The following is a 16,694-nucleotide window of genomic DNA, read 5'->3' as shown; positions in this document are numbered from 1 at the left end:
CTTATAAAAAGGTTAAAATTTGGATTCGGTAAGAGGAGATGACCGGCTATGCTACACAAAGCACAAATAATTGTTCAGCCTTCTATAAATAGCTGAACAAGTTTTCCATAAGGGCTGTTTCCTTCTGGTGGCAATCTTCCAAAATGGAAAATGACATCAATAGCAGCAGTTATCCTTTCTCATAACAAAAACTGCTCAATTCTAATTGGATGAGACATCGTTAGCCTTGAAGCCATCAATTTATAAACGCATTTGGTTGTAGACCTTCGGATGAGCTATAGGCTGAAGACTGCCAACAGGTGCATTGACTCAGTTGTTGACACTCGCAGCAAGTGCTTGTTAGTAACTACAGAAATACAGCAGGTTGGAGAAACGGGGTTCATCAAGAATGAGTGCGGTAAGGACATACTTTTATCATGCCTAAAAAGAACTACTGGTGCGTGCAAGACATGAATCTGGTTAAAAATTACTTAACCAAGTTTTGCACTGTGTACATAGTAATTTTTACATATCAGTATGTTTCACTTGTTAAGGTTAGCGGTTCATTATGTCTTCGGAATATTTTGTAGTTTAAATTTGTTTTGATCGCTCATAAACCTTGACTATATTCTTGTAAATTGGGACAACACAACTCTTTTTCTAAGAAACTGTCTATTTTGACAAAGAACAATTGACAAGAACAATATTATACTTATATATAAAGATATATATAAATATATGTATATAAATTTGTATATGTATATATATAGATATAAAAATGTATAAAAATATATGTGATTATATATATAAATATATATAAATATATATAAATATGTATATAAATGTATATATAATTGTATAAAGAAACACATATATGTAAAAATATGTACACAAATATATATAAATACATATATAAATATATGTGTAAAAATATTTATAAATATATATATAAATACATTTATAAATATATATAGTACATTATATAGTATACGTTCTTTCGAGAAGATCGGTGTCGTATTGTCTTTTTAAAACAACTTAGTAGGTTTTTTAGCTGTGCCAACTAGACATACTCAAGGAAATCGTCTAGCAAGCTTCCTGATATTGCAGAGTACCCTTTTTGCTAATATTTCAACAAAGAGGTAACCATACAAACTTGTCATATATTTTTAACAATATGTATAATTGGGAAGTCAAGTTTCAAGTTGTCCAGATTTTTATCAACAAAACTAAAGTTAATGGAATGCTAAATCAGGGGCATATTCAGAGCTTAATACTTTTGTTTTATTGTTTTTGGGCTTTTTCTAGTTTATACGATAAACAATTAGACATAAGCTTTTAGTCGATATAAGATATGTATCGTCACACGATAGTAATTTAACTTGGTTAGTAAGTCATGTATAAAGAACGCATCAATTATTAAATATGCTTGTAAGCCTAAACCAAAGATAACTTCAAGCAATTCTTGAAGCCAGCGTCTATAATTTTAGCCTCATTAGTATTATAAAAGATGACCGTAGAGTAGGTTAGTAGTTGATTCAATACTAGATAGTCTAGTATTGGTCATACTTTGTTCTAACAATAAGATTTTATTTCACGTTAATAATTAGTTAATATTAGTTAGTTGCCCATTTACTCAAGTTTTTACATCTAAACAAATGAAGACTAACAATACGGGGCTTCAAACCAAATCTGTAATTATATCGCTTTCATTATATTATAATTATATTATAATTATAATATAATATAATTATCCTGCTTTTATGGTCTAAACATTTTTATCTAGATTTACGTACTTATAAAAAATTATATGGATTGACCTGAGATAAAATTTCATGACATTGAATTTTTTATCAAAACCATAGAGCTGTACAATAAGAGAAGATAACTCAAACGTGTATGTGTCCACAGCTGAGCCAGGGTTAATAAATGATGTCATATAGTTTCTTTTTATAGTGAATTGGAAAATATATCTTTGCTCTTTGCATCGCTGCTTTTTGCCTTTCTCAGGACGTTTTCTCTTTTCTTTAATCATCAAAAACTGGGTCACCGTGGCTTATATAAGCAATTGTTGCACACTAATTTTTAGTTTTCCTTGCAAGTTAGATTATGTATTATATACATAATCAGAGAAAAGCCGAGCTTGACAAATCCATCAACTTATTGCCTTTTTTACTTTTTCAGAATGATATTAGTTATTTTACTTGTAAACTTTTTGTGGTATGTTATGACCGAAGAATAGCATTGTAAGCATAACATTAAATATATAAATCTTTTAAATATCTGGCTATGTTGACATCAGTGTACAAAAAGAATTTTTATGCTAAACGCATTTGACGTATTTTAGCTAAAGTTTAAATTTTTAATTCTGTGTAACTAAAACCCAAGGTTACAAAGCTTGCGTAGAACTATCAAACATTTATTAGCAATTGTGAAGAAATCAGCTATAAGAACTGCATCGTATTTAATTTTGTTTTAGTTTCAGATCATTGTGTATCTTTTGTTTTGGAACAAAATGCTTTGTTTTTTCCTATTGCCAAGCAAAAACTGTTGTTTCTGTGTGGCCTTAAGCTATAATTTAACCTTGAAATGAACTACGAGGCATTAACAAAGGTTAGGTGTAAAATAACCTACGCAAGTAATTCTTGTTTACAGCGCAGAGCTAAATATGTAAGTACATTTTGTAGAAGTAGGTTATTGTTAGTTTTTTAGTTGATAAGCAGAATTGAACTTGTCTGTGAGTCAATTAGATTATGAGTTACATTGTATGCATGTATAGAGATGATATGGTCAGTTGCATGCATGTTATCAGCACTGATACTGCTTATGATTTTGTTACGTATTACTACAACATTTTATAGGCGTTTTAAGCACACAAAAATTACAACAATGCAATATTTTGAATGTTAGTCAATTGTTTAAATTTCGGACTTTGCTTAGAGCTCATATATCTTTTTACTCAACATATTCCCATCTCTCACAGCACTACTACACTCAAAATTCTAAATTCAACTTACCTCTACCTAAATCATCTTCCGCTGCTAGTCACAAAAAACAATTTATCAAGAAGCTGTTTTATGGAACACTCTGCCTATTTCTATTCGCAGTGTACAAAACACGTTAGGTTTTAAGAGGAGCTTGAGGGCATGGCTATTGGGATAATTGATTTATAATTAATGCTTGATTAAATTTTGCCTGTAATCTTATATTATATAAGATAATATATATTATATATTAGCTTTTGCTATCGCGCACATGGCCTCATCATCACCTTCTCTGGATGCTCGTTGTCTAGTTTTCTTTTCTTTTGTATATATTCATATATAATTATAATTATTATTATAATAATTATTATCATCAATTGTATATATTCATATATAATTGATGAAATAAAGCAAACAAACAAACAACAAAAATATCACTTGCTAGCATTGAGTTTATTAGGTTATGTTCAGTTTAGTAGTTAGTAATAAGTATTACAATGGAACCTCGAGTCTGTAACATAATCTATTCCAGAAGGTTGTTCGAGAAACGAGTCTAGATCTGAAACAACTATTACTATTAGAATTAATGTATGTAAATTTTAATCTGTTCCAAGTCAAGAAAATAACTTCGGTAAAGTATTTTTTTTAACATTTTACACTCTAAACTGTACAGTATACTGCATACTATAACTAAAAACATGTAGATATATATAAACTTAGCTCGTTACAATCAACTTTTATTACAACTAAATATTTAGATATTTTTATGTAGAATCATATAGTATAATTATTTAGGTTAAACAGAATAAATATAAATAAAATAAATTTGAATTAATTGTTTTAAAAAGTTTTAATTATCATTAGCCTATTGTAAGACGTTTGATAGTTAAAGTTCACCAGGTCAATGCATGTCACAAGGTCAGTGTAGGTCAAAAGGTCAACGTATGTCAGAAGGTCAATGTAGGCACAAGGTCGATGTATCTTCAGCCCTGATTAATTTTCATTCAACTTTTTCATTCATTATCCTCAATCTTATAATAAAAAAATAATTTATATAATATAATCAATATAATTTTGCTTACAACATATATTTTATATATTAAAATGATAAACAAATTTTAATTAACAAAACTGCTAGAAATTGAAAAGGTCTAAAACCTCCAAATTTAAAATCTGTTAACAATTTATTTTTTTCAACAAGTTGATAAAAACAAAAAAGAAACCAGTGATCTTATAAATTGTATAGCTACTCTCTGATGTTTATTAAGTGTTACATATTCCTTCAATGAAAAACTCTGTAATTTTAAATATTTAAAAGTAGAATTATTTTATTTATTTCAATTATTGCTAAACATCTGTTGACAGCACAAGGCCAAAGAAGTAAGTGTGAAGAAATTATGATGTAGATAGCTAATAGTTTTACAAAGCTGTGCGTTTATTAGTATTATTATTATTAGTTAGATTACATGTATATCTAATTATTTTGCATGCAATTTTTTAATTTATTTACTAAGTTTGCTACATGCATATTGCGTTCAAATCAGGCTTTAAATGTGAAACAATTTAACTTTGTTGTAAGTTCTGTCATAGTTTGAAGCCTCAAGGCCGGAAGGCTAACCAGCAGTAAACCAGTTGATGCGGTTCTTTCCTCTTTGAATTAAATAACTCGCATGCGGATGTTTGAAGACGAGCTCTCATTTTATTTAAGCTTTACGTAATTTTATCTTTACTTTTCGATCATTTGCGACTGTTTTTGATGTCTGAGGTGATTCGACTACCAGAATGTTTTAAGATTAAAATTGACAAAAAGTGATCCCGAATCAAATGCTTAGAAGAAAAAAATGTGGGAAATGGTGTCACTAATTGTTATCATAGCCATAGTTGGTACAGGTTATTGGGTTCATTTTGTAGCGCCATGTGTTCCTATTTGGTCGACATTGTTGTAACTAAAAACGTCATAATCACACTTTTAATTGATCTGAGTGGTCTAATCGCAATCAAGTTTTGTCAATTTGAATTCTTGAAACATCCTGCCAGTCAGATTACCTCAAACATCAAAAACAATCGCAAAATATGGAGAAATATCAATACTTTCCGATAAAATTTACTAAAATTCTCTGTAAGTTCATTGTTGTAGGTTGTGAAAATGATTGCATCACACAGAATTTGATCTCGTGACATTTGGCTCAAATTCTTAGGACAAAAATATGTGCAGAATGATGTCACTAATTGTTATCATTGTATGGGTCCCAGAAACCAGAGTTTTGGAGCAAAATATTTTTAACAATATACATGGTGGAAGCATATCTTTGAAGTTTAAATGAAGTCCGGCGAAAAATGTGAAAAAGCAGTTTTTATGTGAACTAACCGACACTCACAATGACAAAATGAAATTTATTAATGTCGATAAAAAAGAATTAAACATTGAATATAGCCATCTTATTACATAATGTGGCAACTCGCAATTAGGACTACATCAAGATGCGTTGATATGCTTCCATTTCTGCCAAGGGCTGCAAGTGGTTAGATGTTATGTCGCAATAAAATGGCATCTCAGTTTCCATCAGTCACATATTCCGATATTGCATAATTGATTAACTTGGCAAGATTTCACAGAACTGACAGGTGTCTGCAAGTGTCTGCAAGTGTCTCACGCAATGCATAGTGATGAAATTATAGCAAAAACAATGTTCTTGAGAGAAAAATACTGTCATGTTTCATTTTTTATGAACTTTGACTCTTCTAAGAATTATCATCTGGTGGGTACTTGGATTTTACTTGAATAGCTTTATTATAACTTATTATCATTGTTGTCATTATTATTGCTCTCCATTTATTGTTCAAGCGTTAAGTAAAGGTTATTTGTTTACACTTAAAATTTTATGAAGGCTGTGAAAGTTCAGCAGTAAATTTAGAGGTAACGACTTGACACATGGGTCAGACCTTTAAAATAAGCCAAACTAAAACACTTGTCAATAACGAAAGAATACAAGTATGTTCCATATAAGCTAGCAGCTATCTGTGTATTTATAGTTTTAGCATAAGGATTAGTTTTAAAACGATCAATTCAAACTTGGCTTCAATCTTTAGATTATAAAAGCTGTATCTGGCTGTTTGTAACGACAGTTGGATGTTCAGAAAAGAGTGTGACAAACAGGATTCGATCCTGCGACTTACAGCGCAGTAGACCTAAGCTCCTACGTCTGTGCTAATGGATCATATTCTGTTTTGAGTGCATGATTGTGCACATATTCATTCTCTTTGGTTTGTTGGCACACCTGGCAATATCACATGACACACTACACTGCCAGGGTACCAGTGCTTATAATTCTTAACTAAAAAATACTTTGGATATTTAACTTTTGGCGCACTTTGAGAATTATGTCATCCAATCAATTAGCTTTAAATGTTTCATTTTCTCATGCATAGAAACCTGATTAAACATCTCTGTTAAATATGTGTAAGGATACAGGCAGGTTGTGTCTTAGATGTAAATAGACATGAATTTATTTCACTTAAACATAGAAATGCACGCAAAGTGCCGCCGACATCAAGTCAATAGATTTCTTGTTATAAATAAAGTGACTAAGCATGCCTATCGGCTCACAATATTTTGAGAGTAAACAACAGAATTGCGCTTCACAGAGGAAGTAGCGTTGTGTAACTATAAATACTCCACCAGAGCCTGAGAAATATCCGGGTGGAATCCATCACAGACATGTCAGTTTTAACTAGGGAGGGGTAACATCCGTCCCTCATTTTACTGATGACCTGATGGCATGCACTAAGTAAATTAATGCTTTGCACTCAAGCTGGCAGAAGGGAAGGCATTGATTATGATTCAAGTTTGCTGGTAGCAAGCACACTTTTTGTGAGTTCTACAAAAATTCAAAAATGGATAAATTGTTTGGTGTTTGCGTGATGTCATTGTGTAAGAGCTTCAATTTATTTATGCACAAATATTAGTGTATAATTAGAAGAGTTTTTGATTGGTCAATTGAATTATTAGAAAGCGCCACTCAACGATGCGATATTGTTTCATAAACCATTGTTAGATATAATTTCCACCTCAGTGCACCCAGCATCATGGCATGCTCATGCAGGTGCTATCAACGAACATATAGCTTATAAAGCGTATTAGAAAGAAAACATTGGCTGTTACCACAAATACATCCGCATGATAAGCCTTGATAAGTACTATTGCTTGTATAGTCAACTTTCTGCAGACTCTGGCTTATCTGCTACTCATTCTAAATCGACAAAATATTTCAGAGAACTGTTGCATCCAATAGATTTCAACAGAAACAATTTATGTGAAATTTGCAAGTTTTTAGCTGAATCTGTTGCATGACACAGATTAATGCTTTGAAGCCTTGTCATGTTACTACAGTTTTCCATTAACTGTAGAAGCGCATATGAATTTAGAAAAAAATTTAGTAGATTTTAACAGAAAGAATTAGTATTTTGGTATCATTTGCGATTGTTTTCCATGTTTGAGGTGATCTGACTGCCAAGATATTTTAAGATTAAAACCAACAAAACTCGATCGCGGTTACAACGCTCAAGTAAATCAAAAGTGTGATTATGATAGCTGCAAAGAGACTGACAGGATAGAGACACATAACACTGCAACTTGAATCAATAGCCGATATCAACTATAGCAATGGATTAGAGGTGGAACGAGAGGTTTTTTAAGTTCGAGACGAGACTCGAAACACTGTCTTGTAAAAATTCGAGACACGAGACAGTAAATTAATGAGCATTTGGTGATAATTTTACTACACAAGTACTAGCGTACTTGCTATATATAAAACTGATAAACCTCTTTATAAATTGAATTTTCACCTGGTGTAAACGATTTAAATACAACATTTTAATAGTGATATGCATGTAGTTTTTGTAAACAAAAGTGACACAAACAGCTCTAAAATACCGAAGTTATATATTCTAAGAATTTTGAGCTTGATTGATCATAATTATTACAAACATATTGTTTTGTACATGTATATTTTTACCATCTATTGAATAGTTCTTACTTTTTAATGTAATGTGTAATGAAACCGATAGCCGTCGATCTACAATGAAATACCGCAACTAAAAGAACACACGAGCACACTTTCATTCTTATCGTTTCATTAATGTTAAGTTTCATTTGTGTATTAACTGTAGTATGTGAATTATATTTAAATTGTACTCATGAAATTATATGAATTACTGTATACATGTACATGTATATTCTTCTATTAAGCTAACAGAACGTCATTTTTAACCGAACACGGACTATGGTCGACACGGCCTTTCGTTCGTTTCTCTGTGTACGCCCAAGTTTTACCCGCAATTGGTAGTATATGAAAGAGACTCGAATTTTATGAAGGGCAGTTGGTGTTTAGACACGATAAGATAAAATACAGACATTTTACTCGCAACAGTCTTATTTATTAAATTGGATTATTCTGAGGGTAATTGGATACGACCCGGTATTTGTTTTAAGGACACAGAACCGAACTACAATATATTAACAGGGCCGTTGTCCGGACTACATGATTAGACTCGGTGGCCAACATAATCAATGGCAACAGGTAGTAACGGACCAGGTATAACTTTAAAGGCAGTTGCCCGCAATCCATTACAATATATGGAGTTGTTGCTACCGCAAGAAGTCATGTTTTAACAACCGTGCGCAGGCGCTTTGGTTCTATTTCCTGTCTCGAGTTTGGCAATAGTTAAGTCGAGACGAGACCGATACGAGACGAGACAGGTCAATACTCGAGACGTCTCGTGTCTCGTTCCACCTCTACAATGGACAGCAGCTAGTAAAGTTATTTTGAACGTATTTTTCTTCTGAGCATATTAACAACAATCAAATTTTGTAGATTTTAATCTTAAAACATCCTGGCAGTCAGATCACCTCAAACACCGAAAACAATCACAAATAACAAAAAAATACTGATACTTTCTGATAAAAAATCTATTAAAATTTTGTATAAGTTCATCCTTGAAGTGGTACAATACTCTTTGAGTTAAATATTATCTTGAAGCTCTAAACCTGTAGAATACAACGAAAACATAATTAAAATAGATTAAGCAGTTTTAACTTCAGACTTGCTGAAAGAAGAGATGCTTGAGAGGTAACTGAGAAGACCTAATGATTGTAATACACTGAGTCTGATAGAGTCGGTATGATTGTAATACACTGAGTCTGATAGAGTCGGTATGATTGTAATACACTGAGTCTGATAGAGTCGGTATGATTGTAATACACTGAGTCTGATAGAGTCGGTATGATTGTAATACACTGAGTCTGATAGAGTCGGTATGATTGTAATACACTGAGTCTGATAGAGTCGGTATGATTGTAATACACTGAGTCTGATAGAGTCGGTATGATTGTAATACACTGAGTCTGATAGAGTCGGTATGTTTGTAATACACTGAGTCTGATAGAGTCGGTATGATTGTAATACACTGAGTCTGATAGAGTCGGTATGATTGTAATACACTGAGTCTGATAGAGTCGGTATGTTTAGTATAAGTAGAGAAACAAATAGCTTTACTGTGAAGCTTTTGTTTCTGAAAATACCTTTTCTAGCTTTGTCCGTTTCTGCGCCGTGAATTTTAAGGGGTGTGTTTTTAGAAACTAACGTACTGTCAGCGGTTATCTTACCTTTATCGGCTAGTTTGGAATGCTTCAAGTATTTTGGCAATATTTTAAAAACTAATAGTCTAAACAATTTGAAATTTTTAAAATCTGTTAAACGGATATCAAGCACAAAGCGACCAAAATTTTGTTATCTTACCTAAACTAAAAGTTAGAGAAAACAAAGCGAAAATATGCTAACGAGTTTGCTTTGGGATAAGATCAGATGTAAAAACAACTCCCAAATTATTTCGAACTCGGACATCAAAGTGTCAAGTCTTTTGCTAGCATATTTGTTAGAAAAACCAAAGCATTTTTGAGTTAATGCTTCTCACTGTACTCTGATAGCGTTACATCTGGTTCTCAAGTTGGCCTATTCACAATGCTTAATAGGTCTGCTGCAAAGTGATTCCTTAAACCCATACGCCCTACGATACGCATGATTAAATATCAAAGAAAATTCTATCATTGAATGGGTACAATATAAGCGTTTCCTTTAGTTTACACATTTTCATCAATCCGTAGTTGCCCTCTCAACAACGCGCAATCAATTACTGTGGTGAAACACATACAAACCAAATAAACGTATTTTTAGTCTACAACAAAAACATTTGTGGAAGACAAGTGTTTGGGTATCGTAATTTACAAACTTTAGGCATTTATGGGTTTATTATACCATGTTTCTGAATTTTAATCTTGCAAAATCCTGGCTGTCAGATTATCTCAAACACTACAAACAATCGCAAGTGATAAAAATATATCATTACTTTCTGATAAAATCTATCAACGTTTTACTAAAGTTCTTGCTGATTTTACCAAATGGTTTTATTACAAAATCTGCCAAGATTTTGTTACAATGCATCTTTAATGATGTCTCTGATGACAATTAAGAGTGTACCCTCAAATAGCATAATCAGAACAAGAGATTTTAAATTTTCCTGCAATTGTGAGAGGCGCACATGTACTTGCTTGTGTATGCCATCATGTAACCTGTCATGTACTCCCAATACATGGGAAACTTGAATACACCTGTAACTGACATCTTAACCAATCCAATCATTTCATTAGTGAAGTAATGTTTTATCTGTATTTAATATCTCCCTAGTTACAATAACATTGGGTTTTTGAAGCCAGTAAAACCCAACAAATTTATGTAATACAATTAAATTGTTATTAAATTGATGATAAATCAAGTATGGCAATGAATAACTAGGACATAACATTGTAGTTGCTATAACAACACAGTTGTTAATATTGTTTTACTAACAACCGCTCAATAAACTAAAAAGTGCCTTTCCTGTGTGCAATGAAAACTTTGTGACAAAACAGTTTTAAGCCACCATATCCTCAATGGAAATACCGTTGTCACCACAATACAAACAATCTGGGGCGGTAACAAGCTGTGATACTGCGCCTTATGATTACATGAAACTGACTAAAGGATACATAAAGCTAATGAGATAAAGTCACACTTCCATGTTAGTTACTAAACCTGTTATGTAATATAGCGTTTTATATTGTTTCCTAATACAGAATACCAGGAGTCCACAACTCCAAAATACTGCGAACACACTCCTGTAAAATTTAAAACAATTTGTTCTAAATTCAGTCGGGTGTTGACATGATGGTCTAGAAGTTGTTTAGAACTTTTTGTTCTAAACTGTTCCAATTTAGAACAATTGAAATAAATTTTATAGAGTTTAGTTACAATTTGGCTGTTTCAGCAAATATATGTACTGAAGTAAAATGTTTTGTTATCGCTTTTATGAAAGTGACTTTTCCTTATACGGAGCATAAATCTAAATCATCAGTCGGTGTTGGTATATCTACTCGCATCCTGATAGTGTCGTGTGCTGTGAGAGATTGTCAGGTGAGCCAATAGAATAGCCCAGAGAATAGCCATGAGTGTGACTAGTTCAGTTGGGAAAGTCATGGTCAACTAGGCATACTGCAGTGTGTTCAAATCCCAATGAAAACAATTACTTTTCTTAACCAAAATGTGTGAATATTTAATAAATGATCTGACACACTGACACTCCTGTGTGCTGTGAGAGATCACAATGGGTAATAATTATTGTGGTCTCTTAATTATTCCACAGGGCAGCAAAAACATGAGTAGCCCAATTGAAAATATGCCTGGCTGCTAAGCTGAAGATCTAAGTACAAATCCTGTAAGATGCATTTTTTTCTAGAATTCTAAGAGTAGCTTCAAACGGACAGGGCTCTTACTATAGTAAACATTAGTACACTAGCTGTACCTTGTGTCGTGAGAATTCATCGTGTGTAATAAGTATGGCCACAACTAAACAGTGACGGTTCAAGGCGGTCCAGTGGCATAGTTGTTATAGTACTTGACTTCTAATTGTAATATCCAAGAGCGATTCCTGCATGAGGCAATATTATTTCCTTAAACACTTTTAGTGAGGTTTCAGACAGACAGACAGATGAACACAACTTTTACTATAATAAGATACTAGCTGTACCGACTGGCATTGCCCGGGTAATAAAAGTCTTTGAACAGAAAATTGATTTGTATTTAACATATAACAACATTTCCCATTCTAACTTTCAGACTACATATCATGAGAGAAGTGTTTTGTGTAGTTGAAGTAAATTAAGAGAAAAATAAAAACAACTGTAAAGGTTTTAAAACCTTGTCAAACAACTGTGCCTTTCAAGCTAGTAGCATGGCATAATGCCAATGGAAAATTCCACTAAGCTAGTTAATAAGGCTAGGCATCCAATGACTACTCCAGGACTGCGCCTGCATTGTTGTCCAGCTCCACTGTTCTAATAATAGCTATAGCTGGAATGCGTACCAACAGACCAACATATATACAGACATATTTTGAGAAATATATATATATAGATTATATATTTAAAGATTGTTTTTACAACTGTTGTCAGTGTCTTTCAGTTTCAGTATCTTGGTTCCTTTTGTTGCTGGCTTAGTTTACATCATTGAGACCAAATGGTATTAAATTAAATATTTATATGGTATTTAAAGAAGTATTATAAATTTATTTTCCCAAAAAGTAATTACTTTGAGTTTTCCAATATAAAAAGCTCTTAACTCTTTTACTGCCAACCATGTGCAAATTCGGCTATCGGCCTATTGCCAGCCATTTTACCGAAAATTGCCGATATTGCTTCATGATATGTATACAGTATTTTTTCAAGTTCAATCTCTATCTAGAACATTTTTGTTACATATTTTATTTTGCCAACATGTTAACCAACCTTGCTATGCAAAAATTCAATATATCTATACTTTGTGCGATGACGAAGCTATGTGAAGCGATCACTACAAAGCTTAGGCGATCCTCCACAATGTTCCTTACTCTTACAAAACTATTACTTTCACCACTATCAGAGTCACTGCTGCTACTTTAATTATCTGTATAATCACAAAAATCTAAATCTGAATTGGCTATAATGTCATCAACATATGTAATTACCTGTTTTCTGACTCGCACGCGTTAGTTAATGAACTCACACAAAAAATGTTCGTTTTTAGATTAGAAATTCTCAAACGAAAGCTTAAAATTGCTTTGTTGTTTTAGGCTGATTTTATAATGAAATCTTCAGACAACACTGTCAATAGCATAAAAGTCTTAAAGACCTTGGGTTAAGGACCGTGGGTTATGTTGTCAACGAATAATAAAATCTAGTTACTACGCAATTGCTTGGAAAGCCGCAAAAATGCGTCTATGGCAGTGAACCCTAAAAAAACGCATAAGTGCGTTTATGGCAGCAAAAGGGTTAATCTTTGCTATAGTAAGCTGTGGCCGTCTGCGTCGGTCTAAAGCCACTTTTTGAAAAAAAGATTTCACCACGTGAGAATTGAACCTATCTATTTAGATTCCCAGCCACCCACATTACCATCTGTGCCACTTCACTATTCCACATTTAGGAATAATTGTGCACATAGTTATTACTCATGATGATCTCTCACAGCCCACGGGGCTACCAACGTATTAGTTCATATAATTTTGAACAATTTGAACTCAATTCCGATTTAGAACCTCACAAGCTTTGACTGTAGCAGTTTTGAAATAAAAATTGACATAATTTAAAAAAACTTTCTGGCTGCTTGCTTCCCCCCTTTATGACTACGCATATTTCTGACAGACAGCCTATTGTATAGTCAAGCAGACTTGTTGACAAGTGCAAGCACTTGCCATTGTCTGTCGAATGCTGTAAGCCTTTCCTCACTTGACTCACTGACAGATCGCTGCGCTGCGCACACTTTGAATAGAGGTCAAGCCTAAAACCATTATTAAAAGTATATTAGCTGGTGCGGAAAGACAAGTCATGTGATTAGAGAATGCCAAATCTCTACTCTTTACCTTTACTCTACCACAGTATAAAAACAAAATTTTAAAATATAGTCTTCAACTGGCATTGTGCTAGTAACGATTAATAGAAAATTGTATGTAGTAGTCTAGTGGGCTATGAGAGATCATCAGGAGTGTCAATAAATGGTAGGGAATAACTATATTTACAACCTTTTTTATAATGTCCACTCATATGTTTGAAGTCATGGTTAGAGGATGCAAAAAAGTTGCTTCATACAGGATTCTAACTCGTGCCATTTGGCTTACTAGCTCTATGTTTTAACAATTGGTCAATTAGAATGATTAGAATATTTGTACACTTAATTATCATGCCCGATGATCTCTCACAGAATTGTTTTAAAATGCTATAACGTGGTCCACTAGCGCAGATGTTAGTGTTGGTCTACCATGGACACAGCTTTTATTACAGTAGACCCCCCCCCCTGAATTACAACGTCCCTGTCTGATGGTTTTTTTGCCTTACGGTGGGGAACACGAAGTTTTTCCTTACAGCATTTTCCTCGTCATACGTCATCAAAAAGTGTCTCTCAAAATTGAAATTTGGTGGTCAGTGTTCTGCATACGTTAGAGTCACAAAAACGCTGATATGCTATTTGGCGAAATCCTTCCCGCAATGCCTAAAAAAGATACAATACTCTGTCAGTTTGGCATTTTTCATCTTTCGTAATGGCCTGATCTTGTGTGAGGGAAACGATATCAAATCATTGTGCAATTTAGTGTTTGATATAATATTTACTATAAAGTTTGAAATATTAACGTTAATATACTATTTTGTAACTAATTTTTATTATATACAGTAACTACATGTATATAAAATTTGGTTGTTTTTTTACCTGTGGACGTTTGCATTAGATAATTACTATGGGTTCCTATACCCCTCTATACAACAATTTTTACAATTTACTGTACATTACATTGCAATTACATTTTACAACCCAAACACCAGAATGATATAATGTCGTATGGCAAGGTCTCAATCTATAGTGAAAATTGGGCAGATGCTCCTGGTGGGAAAATGATTTTAAAGACTGAGACAATCACAAAGTACTGTCCACTAAAGTAATTGAGTTGCCAAACAAGAAAATTCCAATAATGCCACTAATGCCAATAATTGCATAGTAATTCTGCTACTAAATTTGGGAGCTGAGCTCAATTCGGGTCAGCTAGCTCATGGAGCATATGCGAATGTTTACGGGGGAGTAAAAATGTTAGCTATTTGACTAGTTTGCAACCGGGTTTGCTACTAGACTTCAAAATATACAGTATTATTTTTTTTAATTTGATTTAAAAACTTACCTACGTATTTACGGATAATACTCTCATTTCTTTATTATCATGATAACAGGAATCAGCTCCAGTATGAGTTGCATAAAAAATTTTAAAAGTACAACCAAAAATTTAAAAGTTACATCGAAACAATCATTTCAAACCCACAAATCTCTAATACTGCTGATGATTATTTATTTAAAAGTAGTTCCAACTAAAAAAGACTTCTGAAAAAGTAATGAATTATAAAAGATTCTATGTACCAAAATTTTATTATAAATAATAGTGAAACTTCTATTGAATTTGGTACTAAAAACAGACAATAGAGTTTACATACAAAATTGAAAGCTAGGTATAATTAATTATAAAGATATTTTGGCCACTTTAGATGACAATGTATATGTATTCCAGTGTTAGAGAGGAAATAAATCCTTGAATAGAACATTGAAATAATGAGTTCAATCTATATTTTCAGTTTGCAACCTTTATCTCATCAGTGAGAAATGGCGCTAAACTGTTTGAACGGAGAGATGATGATGGCTTTGATAGGCTGAGTAACAGATACTCTATAGGTAAGTTGTATGCAAGGTACGTTACATGTAAGGTAAGTTATATGTAAAGTAAGTAATATGGAAAACATGTTATTGCAAAGTAAGTTATTATTCAGGTAAGTTATATGTAATTTAAGTTATATATAAGGTAGGTTATGTGTCAAATAAGTTATACGCATGGTCAGAATAATGCTTTACCTATGGCTAGTTGGATGTGTACGATTTATGTTGTAACACTATGCTCTAAATGTGACACCTGTCTATGTCCAGCTTTTAGTATTCATTTAGTAAAAGCTATGTCATGGTCAATATTTATTGTTTTTTATATTTAAGGAAACAGAGTTTATGATAGAATAGTGCCAGTTTGAGTCAGTCGAATGTCAAAAAAGATAACTTATTCTAATAGGCCTGGTGTTGATGATGGCTGGATTTGTTGGACTAAGATCTTACACAGGGGAGCCAATAGCCTGCATTCCTCCTGCTGAGTTTACCAGCATTACATGGAGAAAGTGGGTGGACAACATGTGCTGGGTGAGTAGGTTAAATTGGAGTTATGCTCACTTGGCAAGACTAAAAGTAATAAGGCTCTTTCAGATGCCTGCAACTTTAACATCAAACTTGAAGTTACCATACTGAGAGCATGATCTTATACTTTAGCTACAAAAACATTCGAAAAAAGATTTGAATTCAAGAAAATGTGTTTTTTCAAACATGTTTTGTGAGTTTCAGTCAAGTGCATGAATGGTTTGGATAGATGACTTGCTTGAGTGCAGGTCTTGTTTAAGTGCATGACTTATTTGTGTGCTTGACCTACTTGAGTAATTTATTTACTTGAATACATGACTTATTACTTGAAACCGTAACTTACCCGAGTGCATGATTTACTTGAAGGCTTGACTAACTTGAATGCATGACTTACTTG

The 16,694-nt window shown here is 32.9% G+C and overlaps 1 protein-coding gene across 2 annotated transcripts in view; it reads left to right on the top strand.

Annotated features, from left to right (window-relative positions):
- The first annotated feature begins 322 nt into the window (after positions 1-322).
- Positions 323-16,694, top strand: part of LOC137398683 (innexin unc-9-like) — a 29,811-nt gene continuing 13,439 nt past the window's right edge. For both annotated transcript variants that reach the window (XM_068084875.1, XM_068084874.1), the window contains exons 1-3: positions 323-397; positions 15,697-15,793; positions 16,179-16,303. In XM_068084875.1, coding sequence (XP_067940976.1) covers positions 389-397; positions 15,697-15,793; positions 16,179-16,303 — 231 coding nt within the window. In that variant the 5' untranslated portion in view covers positions 323-388. The remainder of the gene's footprint in view (positions 398-15,696; positions 15,794-16,178; positions 16,304-16,694) is intronic.

This window comes from Watersipora subatra, chromosome 6 (assembly GCF_963576615.1).
Source record: "Watersipora subatra chromosome 6, tzWatSuba1.1, whole genome shotgun sequence".
Classification (NCBI taxonomy): domain Eukaryota; kingdom Metazoa; phylum Bryozoa; class Gymnolaemata; order Cheilostomatida; family Watersiporidae; genus Watersipora; species Watersipora subatra.
This window is presented reverse-complemented; position numbering and strand designations above follow the sequence as displayed.